The 27,155-nt window shown below is 48.4% G+C and overlaps 4 protein-coding genes and 1 long non-coding RNA gene across 7 annotated transcripts; 2 read left to right on the top strand and 3 right to left on the bottom strand.

Annotated features, from left to right (window-relative positions):
- Nucleotides 1–252: 252 nt before the first annotated feature.
- Nucleotides 253–3,143, bottom strand: LOC118092330 (uncharacterized). Its single transcript, XR_004693497.2, has 3 exons — nt 2,749–3,143; nt 2,138–2,191; nt 253–523 (listed from the first exon to the last, which is right to left on the bottom strand). It is a non-coding gene; the product is annotated as an uncharacterized LOC118092330 (long non-coding RNA).
- Nucleotides 2,914–18,097, top strand: C8G (complement C8 gamma chain). Of its 3 annotated transcripts, XM_035130259.2 has the most exons (7): nt 2,915–3,096; nt 5,060–5,208; nt 6,212–6,282; nt 7,230–7,331; nt 8,117–8,218; nt 9,776–9,814; nt 17,841–18,096. In XM_035130259.2, the coding sequence occupies exons 1-7, from the start codon at nt 2,953–2,955 to the stop codon at nt 17,858–17,860; spliced, it is 627 nt and encodes a 208-aa protein (XP_034986150.2). In that variant the 5' UTR covers nt 2,915–2,952; the 3' UTR covers nt 17,861–18,096. The 3 variants fall into 3 exon arrangements, with proteins under 3 accessions (XP_034986152.2, XP_034986151.2, XP_034986150.2); XM_035130261.2 differs by lacking the exon at nt 7,230–7,331 and having other exon boundaries at nt 2,914–3,096; nt 17,841–18,097; XM_035130260.2 differs by lacking the exons at nt 9,776–9,814; nt 17,841–18,096 and having other exon boundaries at nt 2,914–3,096; nt 7,230–7,445; nt 8,117–8,198.
- On the bottom strand, nt 10,456–11,718 carry LOC118092320 (succinate--CoA ligase [ADP-forming] subunit beta, mitochondrial-like). Its single transcript, XM_035130255.2, has one exon. The coding sequence runs from the start codon at nt 11,665–11,667 to the stop codon at nt 10,456–10,458; it is 1,212 nt and encodes a 403-aa protein (XP_034986146.2). The 5' UTR covers nt 11,668–11,718.
- On the top strand, nt 13,367–15,627 carry LOC118092299 (succinate--CoA ligase [ADP-forming] subunit beta, mitochondrial-like). Its single transcript, XM_035130217.2, has one exon. It carries the CDS (start codon nt 13,739–13,741, stop codon nt 15,080–15,082), a length of 1,344 nt encoding a protein of 447 aa, XP_034986108.2. The 5' UTR covers nt 13,367–13,738; the 3' UTR covers nt 15,083–15,627.
- Nucleotides 18,098–20,459: 2,362 nt separating the features above from the next.
- On the bottom strand, nt 20,460–26,357 carry LOC118092310 (enkurin-like). Its single transcript, XM_035130238.2, has 5 exons — nt 26,188–26,357; nt 24,607–24,755; nt 22,589–22,812; nt 21,923–22,069; nt 20,460–20,915 (listed from the first exon to the last, which is right to left on the bottom strand). Exons 1-5 carry the CDS (start codon nt 26,277–26,279, stop codon nt 20,742–20,744), a joined length of 786 nt encoding a protein of 261 aa, XP_034986129.2. The 5' UTR covers nt 26,280–26,357; the 3' UTR covers nt 20,460–20,741.
- Between the last annotated feature and the right edge of the window lie 798 nt (nt 26,358–27,155).

Raw genomic sequence — 27,155 nt, 5'->3', positions numbered from 1 at the left:
TGCCTGTGCTATATATATAAAATAGATGTTCATAAATAGGGTTGCCATACTCAATAGAGGACAGGACTTCTGTGCCTTTAATTGCCCTGCTCTCTTTTGAGTCTGGAAACCTTAAGGAGATACCAGCAGACCCTTTGCTTGGAAATTAAACAAAGGGTCTGCTGGTTTCTCTCTAAGGTTTCCAGACTCAAAAGGGAGCAGGGCAATTAAAGGCACAGAAGTCCTGTCCTCTATTGAGTCTGGCAACCCTATTCATAAATGTACCAAGCAAACACATACAAATATGTAAACCACGTGTCTGAAAGCCACAGAAAAGTCCTGAAATCATTTTCTCTCTCCCAAAATGACCTCAAATATTTCTCTGCAAGGTTGACGGAAATCGGAAATCTCCCCATCGTCTCTTTCACAAATCCGGTCTTAAGGGCACCTTTAAGATAGGAATAGGGTGTGAGCCTGTGGCCTGGATTCAGGAACTGAGTAACAAAAGAGTGGCCAGGATGCCCAGGGAATTCAATTGAGGAACCTAGCAGACAAGAGGAAAAAACAACGCATTCAGATTTCTGTTGTAATCTGCCCCACCTGTGATGTAGGTATAATGCAATGGGGGAGGTGGTCCTGGGAAGGGATACACCCCTCCTTTGATGTATGTATGAGGTTTCTGGGGGTGGTCTGGAGTTTGAGGGTGGGCAATTTAAAAAGTATATATAAGGGCGGGCACACCCTCCTGTGTGTGTGTGTGTGGGGGGGAGAACCCTGTTGCAACAGCTTTAATAAAGATCAAGCTTACTACGGGTAGCTGCTTTGCTTCTCAATATTCTCTGGTTGGCCTCTGTTATTTTCTCCTACCGATGGAGAACCTACAAAAGGACTCTATAAGGGCTCTTGGGTACCCCATAAGTGAAAAGGAGCAGTTTTTTCTCATAACAGTTACTATTTGTATTTATGGGATGTTTCCACAAAACAGCAGCAGTCCTTGAAATACTTTTTTTTTAAAAAGATGTGCTCAAGTTTTTTGGGTTTTTTTTAGAGCTAAGGATTGCTAATTGTGAGGTCAGAAGGCCATGAGACAGAGATATGGGCAGAGGCTATAATTGCACAATTAACCATGGCCAGAGAGGGAGAGAGAGAGGCCGATAGGTATTGGTACACCAATGAGCTCATGCTGAGTTATTTACATATGCAAACTAAAGCTTGGTTCAGATTCAGAATTGAGCCTGAACTGTTGTTGTTGTTCAGTCGTTTAGTCGTGACCAGAGCACGCCAGGCACTCCTGTCTTCCACTGCCTCCCGCAGTTTGGTCTGACTCAGGTTGGTGGCTTCAAGAACACTGTCCCACCATCTCGTCCTCTGTCATCCCCTTCTCCTAGTGCTCTCCATCTTTCCCAACATCAGGGTCTTTTCCAGGGAGTCTTCTCTTCTCATGAGGTGGCCAAAGTATTGGAGCCTCAGCTTCACGATCTGTCCTTCCAGGGAGCACTCAGGGCTGATTTCCTTCAGAATGGATCAGTTTGATCTTCTTGCAGTCCATGGGACTCTCAAGAGTCTCCTCCAGCACCATAATTCAAAAGCAGACACCCCCAAACTGCGGCCCTCCAGATGTTTTGGCCTACAACTCCCATGATCCCTAGCTAACAGGACCAGTGGTTGGGGAAGATGGGAATTGTAGTCCAAAACATCTGGAGGGCTGAAGTTTGGGGATGCCTGTTCAAAAGCATCAATTCTTCGGCGATCAGCCTTCTTTATGGTCCAGCTCTCACTTCCATACATCACTACTGGGAAAACCATAGCTTTAACTATACGGACCTTTGTCAGCAAGGTGATGTGTCTGCTTTTTAAGATGCTGTCTAGGTTTGTCACTACTTTTCTCCCAAGAAACAGACATCTTTTAATTTCGTGACTGCTGTCACCATCTGCAGTGATCATGGAGCCCAAGAAAGTAAAATCTCTCACTGCCTCCATCTCTTCCCCTTCTGTTTGCCTGAACTGTAACTCTGCCATTTCCCACCGAAACCTTTGTTCCATCCTGGTCATATTAAACTCAATTGTAACAGGGAAAATGAAGTAAATCCATTATCCCTCATGCAACAAGAAAGGAATAGTAAGCTCAACGGAGCCTCCATTTCGAAAGGTACTTTACCTGTGGAGACCGGCTATTTGCTCCAAGGCGGCAACACATGTCCAGCTGTGTCCACTGTGTGAAAAGGAATGGGGAGTTAGAGGTGGCCTCATCTAAGTAGCCCTGAAACAGAGGCATAAAACTGGGGAGGGCTGTTGCCATCTTGCCTTGTGCGCGGCCTTCCTATTGGGGTAGCTTTGGCTAAGCTGGTGCCCTCCAGATGTGCTGCTGGGGGAATGACAGGAGATGTGGTCCAAAACAGCTGGATTCCCCCCCCCCCCCCCGGTTGGCCAAGGTTGCATTTGGCCATCTGACATGATGCCACTGTGGGAAACCAAGATGTTGGTCTGATGTCTGCAGGCACATCGTGGCACAACGCCTAGGCTAATTGATAGAACTCACTGCCACAGGATAGGGTGGTGGTAATTTTGTCAAGGGGAGGGGAGATTAGGCAAATTTCACGGGGAAAGGCAGCCTTGATGGTTATTGAACAAAGGCAATATAGAACCTCCAGGTTTGTAGAGAATCAGAGGTCTTGCCATGAAGATCCTGGGATGGAAGGTGGGGTGGACAATCTATTTTTATTCACTTGTATTTTTATTTAAAGCAGAATAATTGACAGATGTACACACCTCTGCTCCACTCCCCTTTTCATGGTGGCGCCAGGGAAGTCTCTGCCATGCGCTGACAGGTGTAGATTTCACAAGCTAGCGAGACTTTGCTCCCTTTGGGTCAGCCTTGGCTTCGGCCTTTCAGGAAAATTCATAGGGCTGGTTAATGACTGACCAGCTCTCGCCCCCTCCTCTCCTGCCCCACAAGCTCTTCGCAGTCCGGCCATGGGTCCCACCTCGTTCCCTTTCGTCCTCTTGCTCCCCCTGCTCCTTGCTGCACCCGGCGCTGCCCAGGGCCCCAAAAAACGCCCAGCCCCAGAGAATCCCATCGACAAGATTGATGTTCAGGCCAACTTCGATCTTGGCCAGGTGAGCAGATGGATTTGGAAAGGGAAACAGAATTTCTTCTGGGGTTGGAGTGGGGCAAAATAGCTGAGCTAGAGCTGTCCAAATGCGTCTCTCAATCATTGGCTGAGATGCTGTGATGTCATGGAATGCCCTGCTTCTTTTCCCTCCAAGATGTTTCTAAAGGTGGTTGCAAGATATTAATCGGAGTGTTTTCCTCCCCTGTCACACCAGCCGGTGCTCCTGGATCTCAACGGAAGGGTTTTCATTCATCCCCTGTTGACAGCAAATCCTCTTTAATATCTGCGTCAGAAGGAAGGTTCCAGAAAGCGCTCTGTCCAAATGCCCTGAAGCAATCTGGACCCTGTCCCTGCCCTCCTCTCACATGACGGCGTCTCTTACAGCCTTGTGCTTTACCTTTCTGTCTCTGTCTTGCACTTTCTCTTCTCTTTGGTGATCACTCATAGCCGAGTAAGATTGTCTTCCATAAACAGGGTTTTAACAATGGGTATGAAAGTGACTGTGGAGGCCAATTCTGGATCCACACGTCCTTCCACAGTGGGGACATTGGTTTCTGGGCGGGAGTTGATCACGGTGTGCATTTGCCAAATGTGCCTTCCTCTTAGCACGTTTCTCCCTGGCGTCCTGAGTTCGAGTGTCTTCAAAACCAGGACACCTTTGGTAAAGGCTGTTCTCCACCTGGAGCGCTCACAGGCCAGAGTTTCCCAGTTGTCAGTGTTTATACTACATTTTTTAAGATTTGCTTTGAGACAGTCTTTAAACCTCTTTTGTTGACCACCAGCATTACGCTTTCCAAGCCAGTCACAAAGGCGTCCTCAGTCCAATCTGGGTCCAAAGGGGAAGGGGAAGCCAGGTGGGAACTTCCTTCTCAACAACCCCCGCCTCTTGAAAAAAACGCCCCTGAGCTTGTGTGCGTTGTCAAGAACCTCACTCATAATGTGATATTTACACACTGGCGTGATATGGCACACCTTGGTTCTCAAATTCTAAATTTGATCCATGCCAAGTAATTCCATTTAGCCTAGATAATTTAAACCCACCTGTACCTCTAAATAGCAAGAGGATGCTCTCTAAAATCCACCTCATGACAAAGTTTAAAAGGCAAAGGACCGAAAATCTGCTGGTTGTTAAGGTGCTACAAGACTCAATGTTTTTACAGGTTGTCTATGCTTTCCAGTGTGATTTGGGGCAGAAAAGGCTCCTGCGGGGACCTGCGGGTGGTGATGGACACCCTCCCACCATCCCTGACCTTTGCTGGGGTTTATGGAAGTTGTGGTCCAAAACAGATGGAGGACACCAGGTTGGGTATCCTTGGTTTGGAGGAACAAACAAACGAACCCTCCCACCCACACAAATCTTATTTTTTAAAATCGTTCAGCAATATTGTTAGTGTTATTTACACCTTCACATTCAGTGGGCTGTAACCGACCAAGTTCTACTCAAGAGGATACACAGTGAAATTAATGAACCAAAGTCAGATTCATATCCATCCATTTCAAAGGGCCTACTCTAATGTAATAATAATAATAATAATAATAATAATAATAATAATAATAATAATATATTATTTATACCCCACCCATCTGGCTGGGTTTCCCCAGTCACTCTGGGCGGCTTCCAACAGAAGAATAAAATAATCGATTAAAGATTAAAAGCCTCCCTAAACAGGGCTGCCTTCAGATGTCTTCTAAAAATCTGGTAGCCCTCTTTGACATCTGATGGGAGGGCGTTCCACAAGGCGGGTGCCACTACCGAGAAGGCCCTCTGCCTGGTTCCCTGCAACTTGGCTTCTCGCAACAAGGGAACCGCCAGAAGTCCCTCGGCACTGGACCTCAGTACACAACATTTCAACATTTCTCCGATGAAAATAGGGACACCCTATTCCATCCCCTCCAAGATTTCTCTGATGAAAAGAGAGACGTCTTGGGTTGTCCCAAGTTGACTCTCCCTCTCTCTCCTCCTCTAGTTTGCTGGGAAATGGTTCCTGGTTGGGGTGGCCTCGCAATGCAGCTACTTGAGTGAGAACAGCCACCGGCTTGAAGCAACCAACCTGGTGGTCTCTGTGGGTGGCCCAAGCTCTCAGGGATCCTTGTTGGTGAGCACCTTCCGCCCGCTGTGAGTATCCGAGTAAGCTGGCAGGATCCGCTGGGCCCAGATGAACGGGGTGTGGAGGAAAGGCCATCCTCTTTGTTGGTCCCCAAGAATCATAGAACGGTAGAGTTGGAAGGGACCCCAAGGGTCCTTTAGTCTAACCGCCTGCATTAGAGGAATCTCAGCTACAACATCCCTGGCAGATGGCCACCCAACCTCTGCTTAGAAACCTCCAAGGAAGGAGAGTCTACCACCTCCTGAGGGAGACCGTTCTACAGTCAAATAGCTCTTACTGTCAGAAACTTTTTCCATGGAGAACTATGTCTGGTACCTTTGGAGGAAATACAGTGGGGTATGAATGTGGTAAACCAAATAAAAGTGGTTAAAGGTTATTATGAGAGAAGAAATAATATTTGAATGTATGGAAAAATTTTGGGGTATAAATTGTGAGGCTAAAGGAAGAATTAGAGATGGATGGGAAAATAAATTTAGATTTGGATTATTTAATGAATTGTAGGTTGAGGATAGTCGATGTTTTTCCCCCCTTTGTGTAGATTAGAATTGGTTGTGAGATGATGGAAAAATTGCGTTGGAATGATTTAAGATGATAAAGGAAAATTGCTTAATTTAGATTTTAAAATGGACCCAGTGTGGGGGTAATCGAGGAAGTCCACAATGTCAAGTTAATGTAAGAATTGATATGTTTTAGGGGTTTTTTTGAGTATGTTTTATTTTTATTTTTGCTTTTTTGTTTTTGTTTTTGTGTTGAAATGTTTGAAAATCAATAAATATTATTTTTTTAAAAAAAGATAAATGTGGTAAACCAAAGGAATGCTCTTACGAGCATCTATTACATGCACACACACAGGCAATGCCTTTGTTTTATTCTGGGATGTGCAAGTAGGGGTGTGTTTTTCTGGTGCTGGCTGTTGCTAGGCAAACAGCCTATGGAACAGGATCCGGCCTGACGTGGACTGGCCGCTGGAATACTGCCCTGAATGCCTGGTCTTCTCCTCCATTTCCACAGGGATGGCGTCTGTTGGAACATCCAGCAAACTTACTTCCCCACCAAGATTCCTGGCAGGTTCCTCTTGAAAGGTAGGTGGGCGAGGATTGGGGTAGTTTTGCCAATGGGGACCTCCCTCACCTTTCTCCCAATTCCCCCTCCCCCCCCCCGAGGAATAATCCTCAGCTTTTCTACTATGCATTTCAAGCACTCCCAGTTGATATCTCTAGTACCCCTACAGCAGGGGTGGGTAGGCAACCTAAGGCCTGTGGGCCAGATCCTGCCCAATTGCCTTCTCAATCCGGCCCACAGATGGTCTGGGAATCAGCGTGTAGATTGAGTAGAATGTGTCCTTCTATTTAAAATGCATCTCTGGGTTATTTGTGGGGCATAGGAATTCGTTCATTCCCCCCCAAAAAAATATAGTCCGGCCCCCCACAAGGTCTGAGGGACAGTGGACCGGCCCCCTGCTGAAAAGCTTTGCTGACCCCTGTTCTAGTTTATGAATTGCTTCTTTGTGATTACAGGTAGGTAGCCGTGTTGGTCAGGGTCGAAGTAAAATAAAAAATTCCTTCAGTAGCACCTTAAAGACCAACTAAGTTTTTATTTTGGTATGAGCTTTCGTGTGCATGCAGTGTGCATGCACACGAAAGCTCATACCAAAATAAAAACTTAGTTGGTCTTTAAGGTGCTACTGAAGGAATTTTTTTATTTTCTTTGTGATTGACGTATTAGCTGACCTTCTATCCCAGTAGGGACGGCTTCTTGCTGAATCATCAGTTTCTTTAAAGCAACAGGTTACCATAACTCTTCTAATATAAGCATATTCCAAGATTTATAAGGATTTACATTATCACCTTAATTGTGGCCCTTTGGGCCCCTGCTACACTATGGTGGTCACCTTATGCCTGACAAGAGAAACAGCTAGACAGGGCAATTGGGATTAATGGAGGGGATGGAATAATCTTGCAGGGGAGCAAGCAAAGCGCCATTTCTCCATGCGCTGACCTAGGGCACTCTGTGTGTGTGTGTCCCCCAGGCCGTGGCAGCCCCGTGGACGTGGTGGTGGCAGAAACGGATTACAACAGCTATGCCATTGTGTATTACCAGAAAGCCCGGAAGATCTCCGTGAAGCTTTATGGTGAGTACTCCTTGGAATCGCTGGGCAGGTTTCTGGTGGGCTGGAAACATTCCTGCAGAAGGGAGGGGAGCTCTGTCTAAGCTCAGCCTTGAGAGCTAAAAAGAACCTACAGAGGCAGTGTGCCTCCAAGTATCGGTGGTGCGGCAAAAATGAGGAAAGGTTTTCAAGCCCCTCTTGGAAGACCCCTGGAAGCAGTGGCACCGTGGCAAGTGGGACATTGCCCAGTTTGCCCGTGGTCCCAGTCAGCAGGACTCTGCTTATGCCCTTGTTAGGCAGGATGGGAATGGAGCCCCCAGGCTCAGGGGTAGTCTACTTCAAAAGTGCTAAATGCTAGGAGTAGACTTTTGCTTCTCCTTCCATAAAACAGGACTCTGTTTTCGCACTTTCAATTGTTCTCCGAGATGTGGAGGAAAAGGGGCAAGCAGGACAGTCTGGGATCAAATCAGAAACCAGGACGGCTTCTATAATTCCAGGACTGTCCCTAGGAAATTGGGACACTTGGAGGGTCTGCATTCAGCTGCTCGCCCTGCAGAGATGCAGGCAAATTGCACCAAGGTTCCCCGTTGCTTCTCTGTATGAATCACTGCCCTAGGCACCTCTCCATCCACACCAGAGGCATTCCAGCAGCAGAGACTTACGCCAAGAGACTTGTTGACAGAGCAGTGCATACTCACCTCAGACATTGCAGAACTGGACCTTTACAGGGGGAGGGGGGAATTGTGATTTGGCTGTCGGCTGCTTAGGGAACAAAGACGGCATTAACGCTGCACTTAAATTTATGAAAGGACGAGCCATCCGGGTGAACGACGCCGTCACGGCTAAATTTGAGCAGCGTGTGACGGGCCTAGGCCTGAACGAGGACACGACCTACTACTTCCCTGTCTATGGTGAGTAGAGGATGGGGCTCCATGCCCCATAATTTCAGGGGTCCGGCTGGGAAAGTGAAGTGTAGGTGGGTTCCCATGAGGCAAGACACAGCGATAACAGCAAGAACCTTTTTACAGGTAGGTAGCCGTGTTGGTCTGACGCATCAAAACAAAATAAAAAAATCCTTCCAGTAGCACCTTAGAGACCAACTAAGTTTGTCATAGGTATGAGCTTTCGTGTGCATGCACACTTCTTCAAGAAAGCTCATACCTATGACAAACGAAAGCTCATACCTATGACAAACTCTCTAAGGTGCTACTGGAAGGATTTTTTTTTATTTAGCAAGAACCTTTATTGAACTACATAACCAGGGAAACAGGGGCAAAGCAACTGCTTATAAACATTTCTGAAAGCCTGGGCCACTCCCACTCCCAACTTGATTGGCTGTCTAAACTTCCAAGCTGCGAATCACAACTCAGAGTTCAAGGGCCAATGGCAGAGGCCCAAATCCAGAAGTGTTCTGTGATTGGACATCACGTATTGAATCAGAAAACAGGAGCTCAGAATCCTTAGTCCAGACTCAAGCTCAGGCAAACACAGACCACTGAATACATAACACTGAACATGCAGAAGTCCCCTGGCCCTCCACAGGTGATGGGGAAAGACCCCTCCGTCAGAGAGGGCCATCCCGTTGGTGCCATTATTCTCAGGTGACATAGTGGACTTGACAGGTCTCTGAATTTGGGGTCCCTGCAGATCCTGACACCATTGGATGCCTCAATGGATGCGTTATGGGGTGAGGCTGCAGTCGAAGGCTCACGTTCTGCCCTTTTTCTGTTGGAAGCCGCCCAGAGTGGCTTGGGCAACCCAGCCAGATGGGCGGGGTATAAATAATAAATTATTATTATTATTATTATTATTATTATTATTATTATTATTATTATTATTATTATATTAGAAAGTCCCCGGCTGTTAGCACTTTTAATGTAAAAGAGAGGAGTGATTGAGTATGAGGTCGCTTCACACCCACGAAAGGCTATGGGCCCATTTGGGCTTTAAACGGTGTGAGGTTACCGCCCCCCCCCAATAATTAACTACAAACGCCAAAATTTGGCATGCCCCCCATGTGCCAAAGTTTTGCTCTTGCTATTCAGTGAAAACCCCACGTTTTGCAGTACCCTCAATCTGAGTAATCGATACCTCAAACACGAGGTTGACACTCAAAAAATCCAACAGTGTCCAAATCACTCTAAACTGGTGCCAAGTTTTGGCAACAGTTTTGCAGGGAAAACTCCATGTTTTGCAGCGCCCCGCAAGATGAGTCCCCCTTGTGCAGAGCGTTTCCCCCCTTATCATCAGAAAGTTGTGATGCTGCAAAAGATTTGAGACTGTGGATTTTGTGTGTCCCCCCCTTTTAATTTCAATATATAAAGAAATCCATTCATCATGCTATGCCATGCTGCTGTCATTGATGAAATCTTCTGCTTGGGTGCGGGTAGAGTTCCCCAGCAGGTTTTCTTTACTCTCCACAACTAAGATAATTGCTCATTTTTTCTTCCTCTGGCCCTTTCCCTCAGGGTTTTGCGACTCGGCTGACCAGTTCCACATCCTCAATGGTGAGTTGCAAATTTGACTGCTTCTGCCCTGCTAAATAAATAAATAAAATGTAAATCAGAACCAGAAAAGCTACAGGACTTTCTGTGGCAACTCAAGAATCACGGTGAAACAATTGCTGATTCAAATAGGCCGAGTGTTCACACAAAGACCGTGGTATGTTTGGCTTTATTCACCTTGCTGAAGAACATAGAAATATCAAAGGTCCCTTTCGACCTCAAGGAAGTTATGTGGAGATGGACTCTGCTGTTGCGCAGACTTTCTAGGCAAATAATCAGAAATGCAAACTGAATTGATTTTGGACTTTTATTAGGAATAACTGCATTTTCAGCTTTAAACTCTGTTTGACAACAAACAAACTTAGGAAATTGACTTCATTTATGAAGCTGTAAACTGGAGGAAAGAAAAACTGCAACGTAAGAAACAGTAGATATTAGCAATATAATACATTTATATGAATAGTCACTATTTTAATTATCAGCCGTGACTTAAAGACCAGAAACAAGCGTACGTATTAAGCAAAAAACAAAACAAAACCACACACAAAATTTGGGGTGGGTGGGAACCAAGTGAAAGCGTTTCAGAAAGCAGAATTCTGCAATGGGTGGGTTGGGAACAGGAGCCAGGAGGACGTGATACTCCCTCAGGTTCGCAGCTGAAACTTCACATCCAGGTGAGCTTGCCTCGCCAAGGTCATGATTTCCGACAGCTTCACGGCCATCTCAGCAGCTTTGTCTAAGTCATCACAGGCCAAGATCTCCAAGTCACTCTCTGCTATCAAGGCCTTGGCTGCGTCCACCTGCGTCCCTTGCAGCCTCACGACGATCGGGATGCTCAGCTCCAGCTCGGTGGCCGCCATGATGATCCCTTCCGCGATGATGTCGCACCGCATGATGCCGCCGAAAATGTTCACCAGGATGGACTGGACCCTGTCGTCCGAAGTGATGAGCTTGAAGGCCTCTTTGACCTGCTCGGCTGTGGCGCCGCCTCCGACGTCCAGGAAGTTGGCCGGTGTCCCTCCGTGGAGCTTGATGATGTCCATGGTTGCCATTGCCAAACCAGCGCCATTCACCAGGCACCCGATGTTCCCATCTAACCCCACATAGTTCAAATCCACACTGGCCGCCTCTCGGTCCCTCGCGTCTTCTTGGCTCCAGTCCTGCAGGTCAAAGATCTTCCTCTGGCGGAAAGCCGAGTTGCTGTCAAAATTTATCTTGGCATCCATGCACATCACTTTCCCCGTTGAGTCTTCCGCCATGGGGTTGATCTCCACCATGAGGGCGTCATACTTAATGAAGATGTTGTAGAGCTTCATCATATTGTCCGCGGCATCATCCGCCACCTTGGCGGGGAAGCCCATCTTCTGGGCAAGCTTCAGGGCCTGGTCCTTCCGGATGCCTTCCACAATGTCAACGGGCTCCTTGACGATGGCTTCGGGGTCCTCGGCGGCCACGTCTTCAATGTTGACGCCCCCCTGGGAGCTGCCGATGAGCACGGGGCCCTGGAAGGACCTCTCCATGGTGATGGCAAAGTAGTACTCCTTCCTTGGGTAGCGGCGCTCGCAGATGAGGACTTGGTTGCAGATCCGGCCCTGCTTTCCCGTCTGCTTGGTGAAGAGCTTCTTGCCGATCATCTTGGAGGCGATCTCCCGGGCTTCTTCCGGAGAGGAGACGATCTTCACCCCTCCTTTCAAGCCCCCTTCGAATGTCCCTTTGCCCCGGCCACCAGCCAAAACCTGTGCCTTCACCACTATGTCCTCCGTCCCGATCTCTTTCGCTGCCTTATAGGCTTCTTCCGGCGTCTTGGCCACCAGGCCATTAGGGACGGAAACGCCGGCTTCTTTCAGCAGCCCCATGCTCAGGTACTCATGCAGAGACAAGCTCCTCCGCTGCTGTGTTTGCAGCCCAAGGCCTTTAAACCATCCTGGGCTTCCACCAAACAAAAGGGAACCTTCTCTTGCCATCAGGCCAGCCACTCTCAAGGTCCACCGGCAGATCATGGAGGCTGATTTCCCTTCCCTTCTTTGGATATTTCTCTTGCTCCTGCTCAGATCTCCTCCAACAGACCTTCCCAACTGTCCTTTTAAGGGGCAGGGCAATGCCCAAGATTCCTTCTCTACCTGCCTCCCCATTGGCTGGGGCCAAGATTCCGCAATGACATCACCACCCTGACCAGACACGCCTCTTTGGTGTCTAAATGATGTTGCCTTATTGTAGCGGGACACCCCTTAAGATTTGTGGGTGGGTAGGAGGGGATGTGATGTTTGCAATATTTACTTTCCCCACCCTGAAGAACCCCCCTGTAAAGGGGAGGGCACTGTCTCCTGCTGGATCAGGCCAATAGCCCATCTAGGCCTGCATCCTGTTCCCACAGAGGCCAACTAGTTGTCTGTGGGGAGCATGAAAATTGAAACCAGGTGCATTTCAGGGCAAAAGTGAAGTGCGGAGTTTATGGTTCTACCAAGGAGCGTACATATGCCAATCAGTCATGTCGTTTTAGGGGGGGTGAAACTTAATTATTTCAAATGTCTTCAGTGAGAATTTCTAAAAATTATGTTTTTGGGTGAGAGGAATTAAAGTTTGCTAATATTTTAGTGACTGGACAACATTTAGTTTGGTAATCTACGTTTTGTCAAAAATCGCATAAACTTCTCTTGGAAAACCAAAGAATTTTAATTTTACCTTCTGAAAATGTCAGGTAATGTTAAATAAATAATAAATAATTAATATTAATATAAAACAAAACAAAACTGCAAGTACTTGGCAGTTATTTCTATGCAATTATACACACATTTTGCTTACTAATTATATTAATTTAACTAAAATAGCTTTTGAATTCCCTAGTTGTGTTGCAACTTTTTAGCACATCCCTCAGTTTTGGAATGTGGAAGTTGGAAAATTCAGCATGCCCTGATAAAGTTAACTTGGCCCGGCAGCAAATGGGCAACAAGGGCAGATATCTCAGCAGAGGTGTGATACGATGGCAAGGCTTCCCTCCCACCAGCAATTGTGCTGCAGCATTCTGCACTCACTGGTGTTATATATAAAAAAACCTGCTCCTTTTCCCTTACGGGGTATGCAAGAGCCCATATAGAGTCCTTACGTGGGTTCCCTATCAGTAGAAGAAAATAACAGAGGCCAAGCAGCGTATATTGAGAAGCAAAGCAGCTAGGAAGCCTCATCTTCATTAACTGTTGCAACAGGGTCCCCCACTCCCCCCACGCAGGGAGGCAGGAGGAACCCAGAACAAGGGTGTCCAGGCCGTTATATAGACTTTTGAAATTGCCCATCCTGTAGCCAGAGACCACCCCCAAAACATCATGCATACATCGCAGAAGGGGGCGGTCTACAGCAGAAATCCTGTTTGCCAGGATACCTGATAATGGTCACTGATTGCTTTACCTGAGCAGCCTGGCCATTCTTTTGTGATGGTAAACACATTAATTCCCGAATCCAGGTCACAGGCTCACCCTCTTCATACACAAGTTACAGGATTTATAAGCAAAAAGACAAAGGGAAGGCCTTCCTCCTTGCAGAGAAATATTTCAGGTCAATTTGGGAGTCAAAATGGTTTGCGAGAGTCAAAATGGCTTCAGGACTGCTCTCCTGTACTATTTCAGACACTTACGTACGTGTTTGCCTTGTACATTTATGAACGTTTATTTTATATTTGGGACCTTAGAATTCTTATAACGCTGGGTTGAGATTCCTGCATTGCAGGGGGTTGGACTGGATGACCCTCAGGGTCCCTTCCACCTCTACAGTTCTATGATTCTGTGATGTCACTGTGAACTTTTTGCCCTGGCCAATGAGAAGGCCAGGGAGGTGGACTGTTGGAAAAGGAACTTGGGGAAGTCTCTCTCCAGGGGCCAGTTGGAAAGTCTGGGAAGGAGAAGAAGTTGGGAAAAGTGGGTGAAAGATACCTCCATGATCTGCAGGCAGGCGGTGAGGATGGTGAAGACCACCATGGCCAGGGTGCTGGGTGGGAACCCAGGATGTAAGCGCCATGGGCTGCCCACGCAGCAACAAAGGAGCTTGTCTCTGCACGAGTACCTGTGCATGAAGCTCTTGAAAGACGCCGGCATTTCCGTTCCCTACGGACTGGTTGCGAGGACACCGGAAGAAGCCTACCAGGTGGCGAGAGACATTGGCACCACGGACCTGGTGGTTAAGGCGCAGGTTTTGACAGGGGGGCGGGAGAAGGGGACCTTTGAGGGTGGCCTGAAAGGAGGAGTAAGGATTGTCTATTCTCCGGAAGAAGCCCGGGAGATCGCCTCCCTGATGATTGGCAGGAGGCTCTTCACCAAGCAGACGGGAGAAGAAGGCCGCATCTGCAACCAAGTCCTCATCTGCGAGCGCAGGTACCTCCGGAGGGAATACTACTTTGCGATCATGATGGAGAGGTCCTTCCAGGGCCCCGTGATCATCGCCAACTCCCGGGGGGGCGTTGACATTGAAGACATCGCGGCGGGGAAACCAGAGACCATCATCAAGGAGCCCGTTGACATTGTGGAAGGCCTTCAGAGCGACCAGGCCCTGAAGGTCGCCGAGAAGATGGGCTTCCCTCCTAACCTGGTGTACGAAGCCGCGGACAATATCGTGAAGCTCTACGACTTCTTCATTCAGCATGACGCCCACATGGTGGAGATCAACCCCATGGTGGAGGACTCGACGGGGAGAGTGATGTGCATGGATGCCAAGATCATTTTCGACAGCAACTCGGCGTTTCGACAGAAGAAGATCTTTGACCTGCAGGACTGGACCCAGTTGACGGAGGATGACAGAGACGCGGCCCACGCAGAGCTCAACTACATCGGCTTAGACGGGAACATCGGGTGCCTGGTGAACGGCGCCGGCTTGGCGATGGCTACCATGGACATCATCAAGCTGAATGGAGGAACCCCGGCCAACTACCTCAACGTCGGGGGCGGCGCCACCGTGGAGCAAGTGACGGAGGCCTTCAAGCTCATCACGTCCAATGAAAACGTGCAGGCCATCCTGGTCAATATTTTCGGGGGGCTCATGAGGTGCGACGTCATCGCGCACGGCATCATAATGTCGGTCAAAGACCTGGATCTCAAAGTACCGGTGGTCGTGCGGTTGCAAGGCACGCGGGTCAAAGACGCGAAGGTTTTGATCGCCGAGAGCGGCCTGAGGATCTTGCCCTGCGACGATCTGGATAAGGCCGCCAAAATGGCCGTGAAGCTCTCAGCAATAATGAACCTGGCAAGGGAGGCGGAAGTGGATGTTATGTTCCAGTTGCCACCCTGACAGAGCAGATCCTTCCGGCTTATTTCTGCAAAAGACACATAAGCCCCCTTGTGATCTCAGTTTTCCACAATAATCTCCCCCAACCCTGGTTTTTGTGTGTGTGTGTGTGTCAAGGTCTGACTTGTTTAATAAGCACATATGAATCGGACCTTTAACTTACAGTTGCTAATATATTAATTTACATGAAGAGTGACCCTCTGGTCACTCTTCATGTAAATTATTATATTGCCAAAATTTATTATTCGTGGCAGGCACCCCCACTGTCCAGTTTACAGTCACAAAAATGACGTAATCCTCAACAAGCATAAAATAACTTAAATCTGAAAGTACATTTCATCCAAATAAAAGTCTACAATCAATCGGATTTTTGGAATTGTCTCCCTGATTATTGGACATGTGTGACAGCAATATCCGTACCTTCATATGTGAGCAACACTTTTTCTGCCCAAATGAAGAATGGATGAATCTGTCAAGTGTGGTTTCTCGTTTTCCTCCCCCCCCCAAAGTTCTCCACGTCTGCATCAGTTTGCAAAAAGTTCCCTTGAAAATTTAGCAGGATTTTAGTGCACGCATACCTGATGTGCTATTGCATAACGCACACACATTTGCAACCAACTTAAACTAATAGAATATGTTTTTGTAACCCCCCCCCCCCCGGCCACAAAGGCACCAAGTTGAATTAAAGACGAGGGGCCTCAGCTAAGCCTCACCCCTGGTCCCATGCCCCCTTATGCCTCTAGTCTAGCTTGTCTGTCTGCTCTCCCTTCCCTATGGGGCCCATGTGGGGCACAGAGACATTCTGGGGGAAGGTCAAGGGGTCACGAGATGCCCGCATGCCACTTTCCACTCACTTCATCATTATTTTTAAAGTATTTATTTCGTTTTTCAGATTAAGATTTTACAGTCACATATTCAACATACAACATAAAAAGTAGATTCCGAGGAATCTCCCAGACTTCCCTCCTCCCCTTTGTGGGTCCTACTGTTAATCATTTCCTCCTGCATCTTTTATGATAATCCAAATCTTTTACCTCTCCATTGTGTCCAAAATTCACCCTTAAACTACGAGTGATATTCCAATCTTACTAATGATGTTAACTGTGTACAATGGTCTTTAAGATAAGTCATAAATGTTCCCCATTCCTTATTGAAATTTTGGTCTTCCTGATTTCTGATTCTTCCGGTCAGTTTTGCCATTTCGGCCTAATCCATCCACTTGACCTGCCCTTCTTCTCTGGTAGGGACTTTATTTTCTTTCCATCTCTGGGCTAATAACATCCGTGTAGTCGTGGTCCCATACATAACTATGACTTTCCAGTCACTTCAGCCCCATCCTTGGTTAAAAAGGCAACAATCATTAAAAATGGGGGGGCCAAGGCCTGGGCATGAGGCTACTGGGGTGCCATGTTGGGGTGCCCAGGATTTAAGCTGACGAGTGGCCACTTTGGCTGGAATATAACCCCACCCCCCCAAAAAAACAAAGGTTGCTAGCTGTGTCCCTAAAACACTTCTCTTGCATTCGCAGTCAGAATGCAGAAGAACAATGGGAGGAATACGCATGTCTAGGAAGGGCGCCTGAAGGTGCAGCCTGACTTTACATGAAAGGGCTTAGATAGAAACATTTTTAAAGTAGACCACGCTGGAAATGGACATACAGGGCAAATGCCTACATTCCAGCAGGCTGCAGAGCAGAAAGAGGGAAAAAGAAAGCAGGGTTATTCTATCATGGCTGCTCAGAGCTGCCTCTGGCTCTTCTGCAACTGTCACCTCGCAGCAGCCCTTCCATCAAGATCTCTGTGCTGTTTCCACCCCAACTGGTCATTATAACTTGAAGAACTGGTACCTGAGCTTATTCCTTTCCTCCTCCCTCCCCATTCCCCTTTCCTTTTATGCCACCTGTTTTAGATTGTTTTTCGTTGATCTGGAAGCGTGGTTGTTATGGGTTGTTTTGGGCTAAACGCTTTATAAATAAATAAGCGAATGCACTGTGCATATCCCTGGCATATTCTTGCCACTTTTAGAAAAGCCTCTAATAAAAAGAAGATGTTTTTAGAACTGTCACCAAGGGGGAGGTGAAAAAAGGAGGAAGAGCAGGTACAAATAAACGACGTAGAAAGAACAATGAGTCTAGAAATATTCTTACAAGGCAGCACTGGGGGAAATATCCACATCAAGTTCTTTTAAACTGATTTTACTCGGCGTAGACCTGCTGAAATTAATGCTCATGACTAAGGGCTGGTGCAGAGCCTACAGCACTAGTTCAAAACCCGTCTCAGGCATTAAATTCACCAGGGGAGACTACCTTAAGGCAGACAGTGGCAATTCTTAGGATATCTTATCACAGAGGAGCTACAATTCACTTTGATGCAGAAGCAGGAGGAGCCCAAGAATTGGAAGACACTCAGGGCATCATCCAGACTGGCCCCCCTCCCACCTATAACAGTGCAGTTCAGACTGGAATTTTATATGTACAGTACTAACAGGAAATTGAAACGGGACGTATCCAGCATTGCATCATAAGGGATGTTACAATGCGGAAAGAGATGGGGAAAGAGGGCTGTTCATTTTTTAAAAGCAGCAGACTTGAACCTAGGTGTGCTGAGCCACCAAGACGGCAGAAAGAGAGACGAAAGGTGTTAAGATGTGTCGCCTTCTCTATCGAATAACAGAAGAGAATAATATTTCTTTTGACGAGAAAACATTGCAAGGCGTTATTTTGACCAAGTAAAAATACACAGCCTGTGTTTGTTTATTACAGATATCAAGGTGGTGGCGTAACGGACTACGAGTGCCAGACTAAGACCTGGGGGAGCAGGGTTCGAATCCCCACTCAGCCACGAAGCTCACTGGGTGAGCTTGGGCCCATCACTGCCTCTCAGCCTAACCTACTTCACAGGGTTGTTGTGAGGATGAAATGTATACCACCTCGAGACCCCTGGAAGATACAGGTGGTATATAAATATGATAAATAAATAAATACAGCAAAAAGGAAAAGGAGCCTATAAATCTTTTTTTCCCATTTTGAATAAAGACGTTCTGAGGACCTAACTGCATTAAGGGTGTAGAGTGTTGTCAGTGGTTGGTGGGTTTCCTAAAAGTTGATATGAGGAGGCGATTTCACAGCAGGACTGAAGTGTCGGGGGGGGGGGGGAAGTGAAGGGTCCTCTTTTGTTCCGCAGTCAAGGAAGGACACAGAGAGCCCAGAGACAGGCGACTTGAGAATATCATTAGGCAGCCCTACCCAGATTGAGAAGGACCTCAGGCTTCTCCTGGCCTGCTGTGCCATGAGCCCTCACCACGCAGTCTCTCTTAGCACAAGAAACGGCACAGGCATATCGTGCGCCAAACTCAGCAACGGAGCTGCGATGGGTGGGAGACGGAAGGGAGCTGCCAAGTGCTAGGGGGGGTCGGGGCGATAACTTGTGTTCCTGATGCTAAAATGTCCCAAAGGCTGCAACCTTTCTTCATAGGGGAGTTCCTCCATCCAGCGGCGTAGCAGAGGTTGTCAGCACCAACGCTGATGGAGTAGGGTTGCCATATTTCAAAAAGTGAAAATCTGGACAAAATTTGTTGAGCTTTTTCTTTTCTTTTCTTTTCTTTTCTTGCCAAAGTTGTTGAATTTTTTTTTGGGGGGGAACCCCAAAAGAATGAGGTTCTAAAACTATTTTTAGGGAAAAAATATTCCGAAATGGGTTGCCATACGTCCAGGTTTCCCCAGACATTTTGCTGATTTGCGGAAATCCCCCCAGACGCCGTTTCAGACAGCCAAATCCCGGATTTGTCCTGGATGTATGGCTTGGCGATCCCTCATAGCCAAGTAAGATTGTCTTCCATGAACACGGGTCTTAACAGTGAGTCCATAAGTGCCTGTGGAGGCCAATTCTGGATCCACATGTCCTTCCACAGTGGGGACATTGGTTTCTGGGCCGGAGTTGATCACAGTGAGGGTTTGCCAAGCGTGCCTTCCTCTTAGCACGTTTCTCCCTTGCGTCCTGAGTTTGAGTGTCTTCAAAGCCCATGACACCTTTGGTAAAGGCTGTTCTCCAACTGGAGCGCTCACAGGCCAGTGTTTCCCACTACACTTTTTTAGATTTGCCTTGAGAGTGTCTTTGAACCTCTTTTGTTGACCACCAGCATTACAGTTTCCATTTTTAAGTTCGGAATAGAGTAGTTGCTTTGGAAGACGATCATCAGGCATCCGCACAACATGACCAGTCCAATGAAGTTGATGTTGAAGAATCGTTGCTTTGACACTGGTGATCTTTGCTTCTTCCAGTACACTGGTATTAATTCGCTTGTCTTCCCAAGTGATATGTAGAGCTTTTCAGAGATGCTGTTGATGGGATATTTTGAGGAGTTGGAGATGACATTTATAAGTGGTCCATGTTTCACAAGCATACATTTAGGTCGGTAGTACCATAGCTTTGTAAACAAGCATTTTGGTTTCCCTGCGAATGTCCCGGTCCTCAAACACTCTGTATTTCATTCGGGAGAAAGCTCGCAGAGCTCAGGCGATGCTGGATTTCAGCATCAATGCCGGCCCTAGCGGAAAGGTAACTGCCCAGGTAGGCAGCCCTATGCTGGAGTGACCCCACCCCAACCAGAGCAAATTGGGTATGCACTGAGCCGCCTGCCTGCCCATGTAGGGGGAAGCCCAGCTGGCCGATGGGGTTAGAAAGGAGTGCTGGGCTGGGCTGGAGTTGCCTGCTTCGCACCCACTTGAAAATTGTGCACCCGGGGCCACTGTCCCCGACACCCCCCCCCACGACACCCCTGGCTCCATCTGGGTAGGACTTGGCCACACAATCTTGCATAAGAACGAAATCTAAATCTTGCTGGAGCTACCTGGCTGAGGACTCCATGCGAGAAACCCTCTCCTACTTCCATTTTGGAAAGAGTGAGATGACCAGGCCATGTGATCGCCTGACCCTAAAGTGGGGGCACTTGGTGGGAGTGTTAGTAGAGGAATCTGCAGCGACTGCGTGCGGCAGAGGTAGACTCTGGATCAGGCATTGTTCTCTCAACGAACAAGTCCTCGCGAATAAATCCACCATCTTGTGTGCCATAAAGGCACCAGAACCCTTTTCACCTATAGGAATCAAACAGAAAAGCTGTAAACCTAATTCTGCTCGTTAGGGAGAGGTGGGTTAAACCTGGGCTTTGGGTTTTTAAGAATTTTGCTTGTTCATTTATAATTTGTGGGCTTATTTATTGTGCACCGCTTTGGATGACGCATGTGCGTAAGCAGCATTCGCCTAGCCGGGATTCCTGCATTGCAGGGGGTTGGACTAGATGACACCATGAGTCCCTTTCAACTCTAAGATTCTGTTCTGTACATAAATAAGTACGGTACACAGGCGAGGAATGGAACTGGTGTTGACATTTATTTTAAAATAAAACAAGATTTCATTTTGCACTTTTGTCAAATCTGTAACATTACAAACTTAAATGTTGGTTAAAAGCAACTATTAAAACCATTTGTTAAAAACAACTTGTTACACCATGGGCAGATTCCATCCACAGTGGAGGACCTTTGTGGCTTCATTGATTTCAGAGGGAGAACCGTGAGCAGTGCCTTCGTTCTCACCCTGTTACCAATGATGGGCCTTGAAGGTGCTTGACTGGGCCTGGATCATGCCCATTGTCTCTGATGATATCCCTACACGCTTGAAATATACACAACGTCGTGTTTCTCGAGTAATTTGATGAAGTGTTCCAGCTGCATCATCTCCACCTCCATCTTCTCTTTGCGAAGTCTCCTTGGAATCGAATCGAGGACAATGGAAAGATTTTGGTATTCGTGGTTGATCCCCTCCCAGTTTTTCTTCAGACCCTGTGCGAAGGAAGGGAGAAGCAAACTTTAAGCAAACTTATGAAGTACGCGGCAGCAGGATGCCAAAATGTGCTTTATGTGGCTTTGCAGCCAGCGTTACAGAAAGAAATTTAAAAATGGATAAAAGGCATGTATTTATTTCATAAAATATATGCACCGCTTGATTGTAAAAACAACAACAACCCCCAAAGCAGTTTGCAAAAGAGACAAAATAATAAAATTATCACTAAGAAAAATTACGTACGATGATTTAAGATGCTGAAAATTTGAAATAACAATAGACTGAAAACAGATTAAGACTCGCATCAATTTTCTAAACATCTGGGTAGCTTGTCTAAACAAGAATGTACACTACTGTATTTAGCAGGCACCAAAAAGAGGACAGCGTAGGGGTCCGCCTAGTGTCCATAGGCATCCTATATAATAAAGTCCCTGTGTCTCTGCGTCCAGTCCCTGTGTCTGCGCTACTGCGCATGTGCCCCACGGGCACAGGGATCGGACGCAGAGACTTGGAGCGCAGAGACCGGCCCCTCCTCCGCCTCCTCCCGCTGTCCCGAGTGGCGGCGGCCTCCTCCACCTCCCTTCTCCTGAGGAGAAGGAAGAGGCCTCTGCCGCCGCCTCCCGCAACGCGCCTCAGGTAAGCGCGCCGCCCCTCGCTCTCCCGCCCCGCGTCACTCTGCCGCAGCAGGGAGGTGGAGTAGGCCGTCGCCACTCGGGACAGCGGGAGGAGGTGGAGGAGGGGCCGGTGGGCCTCAGGCGCTCGACGGAGGCGACGCCTGCGCTGTCCCAGGGCTTCCCCTCCGTTCCCGCCCGGCTAGCGCCCGTTTACTGAACGGGCTGAATGACACTAGTAACTTGATAAACTTTTAACTAAAAATCCCCAAACGCTGCAACCATTCCTCATAGGGGAGTCTCTCCAACCCCATGATAATTTTGGGGTTCCTTTTCTGAGCCAACTTATTCCCACCCCCGTCCTGAAGCCGTTTGATCTGCGTCACCCTGTGTACCTCTATAATTTTCTCCTTCTCTGCCTTGGAGAGTTTTGTCAGGCCTTTCTGCATGAGGGCTTGCTGGAGGTAAGCATCGCTCTCCTCCTGAGCCTTCTTGGTGTCCATTATCCGCTTCTTAATGTATTTTGGTATCACACCAAAATCCTGCAAGGAAAGCACACTTGGATGTCCCAAACAATGCATTGCAGAAAACGCCCAAACGGCCCCTAACCTCCTCCTCCAAGCCCACAAAACATGGCAAGAAATTGACCAAGAAAATGTTCACTGTAGAAATAAACCAAGTGACCAATACTTTAGTTTTGGTACTATGGATAGATAGATATGTATCTTCTAAAAGTCAGATAGTTATTTATTTCCTTGACATCTGGTGGGAGGATGTTCCACAGGGAGGGCGCCACCACCGAGAAGGCCCTCTTGGATTAGCATCTTTACTATGTAAGGCCTCCTGAACCTTAGCAACACATTTTAAATATTATTTTAACCAAAGCATTGGGGATTTTTAAAGGTGCCTAGAGAAGGGCATCTCTAAGGAGGGCTGAGAGAGACCCCAAATCTGAAAATCCTGAAGAGCCTTTGCTGCAAACCACTGTAGACAACACTGGACCAAATGGCCCAAGAATCAGATCCAGAAAAAGCAGCTTCCTACTCTCCTCTGAACCATACCTTTTTGTGGAGGTATCTTTGAATGAGCCCTGAATCATCGAGGAGGAACTTGTCTCCCTTCCGCACGTCAACATATGCCCGGAGGGGCTTCTTGGCCACGGCCATGATGGCCTCGGCGATGTTTGAGGAGATGTAATCCTTCTTGCTTTGGATGCCCATGATGGGGTGGTCGCTCCTCTCGGGCACATTCAGCCCTGGCTTTCTCATGCCTTGGTTTCTTCTTCCTGCATTGTTTTGGAAAAGCCACACGTTTGCAACTGTTTTATCAGCAAGAACTGCCTTGGGGACCCTCTGGCACGCAGGCCCTCTCCTCTCCTGTGGTTTCTGGCAAGTGGGATTCAGAAGCATCACTGCCTCCAACTGTGGAGGGCAGAGCAGAGCCACCCTGGCTAGGAGCCACCCATAGCTCTCTCCTCTATGAATGGTTTCCCCAAAGAATTGTGGGTGCTGAGAGATCCTTATTCCCTTCCCAGAGTTACAGTTCAGCTGACAGGAGCCAGCCAGCAGTAAATCACACTGAGCAAGTTGGAGTTAACTCTTTAGTAGCAAAAAGCAAAAGCTGCATGGAGTGTCAGGCCCTCTCATGCCTCTCCTGGTTCTTGGAGACCACTGGGGAGGAGAGCTCATCACAGCAGGAGGGGGAGACACCCGGGACTCATCACCTGCCAGACTCATCTCTGCCCCTTGGCCTCCCTCCTCTCCTGCTTCAGCTTCTGCCTCTGATTCTGGACTCCTCGCTTCCACAGACTCTCCCCCCTCACTAAGCCCTGTTACCTCTCCAGCTTCCGATACCTCCTCTTCCCAGTCTTCTACCTTGTCTCCTTCTTCCCACTCATCATTGTCCCACCACCCAGCCCTGGGCGCTGAGCCTTCTTCCCTTGGTGGTTCCCTAGCTGGTTCCTCCCAGCTCCAGCCCCCACAACATTCCCCATGAAGGGGCAGGGCACCCACAATTTTTTGTCCCACCAGGGAAGAAGCAAGGTATCCTCTATAATAATATCCAAGTGTCTCTGCGCATGTGCCCCACAGACAGCCGTTGGGACTTGGAGGCTCACGTGCGCCGCCGGGACTGTAGGCTCTTGCCGCTCGCTGTGATGGGAGGGATTAACTACGTGAGGCAAAGCAGGGCGGTGCTAGAGGAAGACGTGGAGTCCTCCTGGGAGGAGCTGCCGACGCTGCCGCAGTCGCCACCCCCGCCCACCGGCACCGGCCGGAGCCCTGGCAGTGCCACCGCCGCCAGTTTGTGGGGGCCCGACATGCTGGGCGCGGGGGGCGGCGCAGGGGCCAGGCCGGCCAAGCCCCCCTTCGTCTCCTACATCAACCCGGAGGTAGGTCGGGCACTGAGGGGACCAGGAGAGATGGTTGGTCTGAGAGGAAGGGAGCGCGCACGCGCGGGTGGGGCTGACTGGCGGCACACGGGACGAGGAGGGAATTGGGACTCAGGGGGAGAAGGGTTTATTTACACATTCCTGGTAAAATTAAATCGGGAGTCCCTCCAGGGAAATTATGTGTTTCTGTTAATGACCATGATGGTACCAGGGAAGTTCTCAAACAATGACAATGACAATACACACAGTCCATCACCAATTATAGCTCACTGTTCTAGCACCCGTTAATTTAACGGGCTTCATGATACTAGTACAGAAATAAACAACAACAGCACAGTTGCACACTGTGTTCACTTCAGAAATGCAGCCCCAGAAGAAAGCAGAACTTTTCTAGGCCTGGTCTGGTCCAGTGTCCAGCATGTTCTCTCAGACCAGATGCAGAATCCTAGAATCATAAAGCTGAAGAGTTGGAAGGGACCCAAAGGGTCGTCTACTGCAACCCCCTGCAATGTACAGAGCATGCAAAGTGGTGGTTGTGGCAGCATCTTTCCCTCCCAGAGACAGTGGTCCTCTCTCAAATGCTTTCCAAGAGGATTGGGAGAGACCCACAGCACAGAAGATTTAAATGGCTCCGGAGATTCGTGCTTCCAATGAACCTCACCCCGACCCCATCGTTCGACTAAAACGTACGCTTCAAGAGCTTGGGTTCGCTGGCATGCTTCCGAAGAAACTCTCTCGGAGTGGGGATGTAGAGCTTGGGGATCCCCATGGTTTTGGAGGGCACCGTCTTCCTCTCTCGGATTTCGCGTATCACATTCGGCTTGAAGGTTGACACAAACCTTTCATTCAAGAGGTAGCAGGAAGAAGAAGAAGAAGAAAAAGAAGAAGAAGAAGAAGAAGAAGAAGAAGAAGAAGAAGAAGAAGAAGAAGAAGAAGAAGAAGAAGAAGAAGAATTTATTTGTACCCCACCCATTTGGCTGAGTCTCCCCAGCCACTCTGGGCGGCTTCCAATCGAATATTAAAACAATACAGCATTAAATATTAAAAACTTCCCTAAAAAGGGCTGCCTTCAAATGTCTTTTAAAAATAGGATAGCTGCTTATTTCCTTGACATTTGATGGAAGGGCGTTCCACAGGGCGGGTGCCACTACTGAGAAGGCCCTCTGTCTGGTTCCCTGTAACCTCACTTCTCGCAGGGAGGGAACCGCCAGAAGGCCCTCAGAGCTGGACCTCAGTGTCCAGGCTGGACGATGGGGGTGGAGATGCTCCTTCAGGTATACAGGACCGAGGCCGTTTAAGGCTTTAAAGGTCAGCACCAACACTTTGAATTGTGCTCGGAAACGCACTGGGAGCCAATGTAGATCTCTCAGGACCGGTGTTATGTGGTCCCGGCGGCCGGTCCCAATCACCAGTCTAGGGGCTGCATTCTGGATTAATTACAGTTTCCGGGTCACCTTCAAAGGTAGCCCCACGTAGGGCACATTGCAGTAGTCCAAGCGGGAGATAACTAGAGCATGCACCACTCTGGCGAGACAGGGAGGGTCTCAGCCTGCGTACCAGATGGAGCTGGTAGACAGCCGCCCTGGACACAGAATTAACCTGTGCCTCCATGGACAGCTGTGAGTCCAGGCTGCGCACCTGGTCCTTCAGGCCCATTCAGGACCAGGGAGTCCCCCACAGCTGCCCGCCCCCTGTCCCCCCAAAACAGTACTTCTGTCTTGTCAGGCTTCAACCCCAATATTTTAGCTGCCATCCATCCTCCAACCACCTCCAGACACTCACACAGGACCTTCACCGCCTTCACTGGTTCCGATTTAAAAGAGAGGTAGAGCTGGGTATCATCCGCATACTGATGAACACCCAGCCCAAACCCCCTGATGATCTCTCCCAGCAAATAGAACTCAAAAGGAAGCTATGTACTCCCCCCCCCCACCATTTATATTTCAGGAGCCATTGGCTGGCTGTCAGGCAAAGTGGGGCAGGTGCTGGGGGGTGGGGTGGTAGGGGGAGCCATTTGGGGCTGAAGTGACTTTAAATAAATAACTAAAGGTAAATAAATAAAGCAAAGAGCTCCACTACAGCCAACAAGACGAGCTTGCCCCATTGATCTCACTAACGCCTACGTTCGACTGACTAAGGCTGGATCCAACCCACCAAATTAATTTCCTTTAAAATCATTTGGAGCATGGTGAGAGCACAGGGGCCCCTCTGTACTATTTCCCATGGGGTGTTTTTTATTTTTAATGTTTGCTAGTTTGCCCCCCCCCATACCTGACCGTCTTGATAGGTTTTTTCTCCTCTTTGGGAATCAGGTTGTAGATATTCTCCTCGTAGATACTCTGCTCGGCATAGAAGGGAGTCATCTTCAGGCTTCAGGCAAGAGTCCTGGAGAGAGCCGCATTGAAATTGCACAATGCAGAGGGTGTCAACCTTTCTGAGTCCACGGCTCCCTTGACCAACTACTACCTTTCCTTCTGTGGCACCCCTGGGGTCCCCCCTTGCCTGCCGAGCTGGCAGCCCCTCACCCTTTTCTGAACACCCTCCATTGTACAGTGTTTCCTCAGCTTCCTCTTCCCTCTCCTTGGGAGTCCTCTGGGCAGCTGCTGCTGCCGCCCCTGGTCTCTGAGCTGCCCCCCCTCTCCCCAAAGAGAGGTCCCTCCTCACACCGGCCCACAGGGTCTGGGACTTGTCTGTCCATTCCCAACAGCAAGGGCTGGTGGACTGGCTGGCTGGGCTCCCTCACTCACTTGCTTGCTTTCTCCGAGGTCGCCTCTGCTCCTGGCAACCAGCACCCCCTGGCCAGCCCCAGAGGCACCTTTCGCTTGGGGAGCTTGTAGCCAGGGCTGCTGCAGCAAACAGCCACACAAGCCTTTGGAAGGCAGAGACAAGAGAGGGCATTTGAGAAGGGAGGGAAGGAAAGAGGGACAGAGGCCAGTGTTGCCAAGGCACACTGGTTTAAAACCCCTGACACAAGGCATTAGTCGAAGGCACAAAGTGAATAAGGACCAGTTTAGGAAGAGTCTAGCACTGCTTGCTAAAGTGAAAAACATCTCTGGATGAGGTAGAAGGAGGGCTCTCCTTGTACAGTAAAACTAAATTGGGTTGAGTAAGTGTATCCACTTATGGTTGGATGAAGAGATGGTGAAGCGTTAGGGTGGCAGAAGACGGTTGGCCAGAGGATGAAACATCCAAGATGAGGTCTATTCTTTTTCCTATATAGGGAGTGTGCCCTAATGGAA

The sequence above is a fragment of the Zootoca vivipara genome, chromosome 12 (genome assembly GCF_963506605.1).
Source record: "Zootoca vivipara chromosome 12, rZooViv1.1, whole genome shotgun sequence".
Lineage (NCBI taxonomy): Eukaryota > Metazoa > Chordata > Lepidosauria > Squamata > Lacertidae > Zootoca > Zootoca vivipara.
The sequence above is the reverse complement of the archived record's forward strand: the minus strand, read 5'-3'. Positions and strand labels throughout refer to the sequence as shown.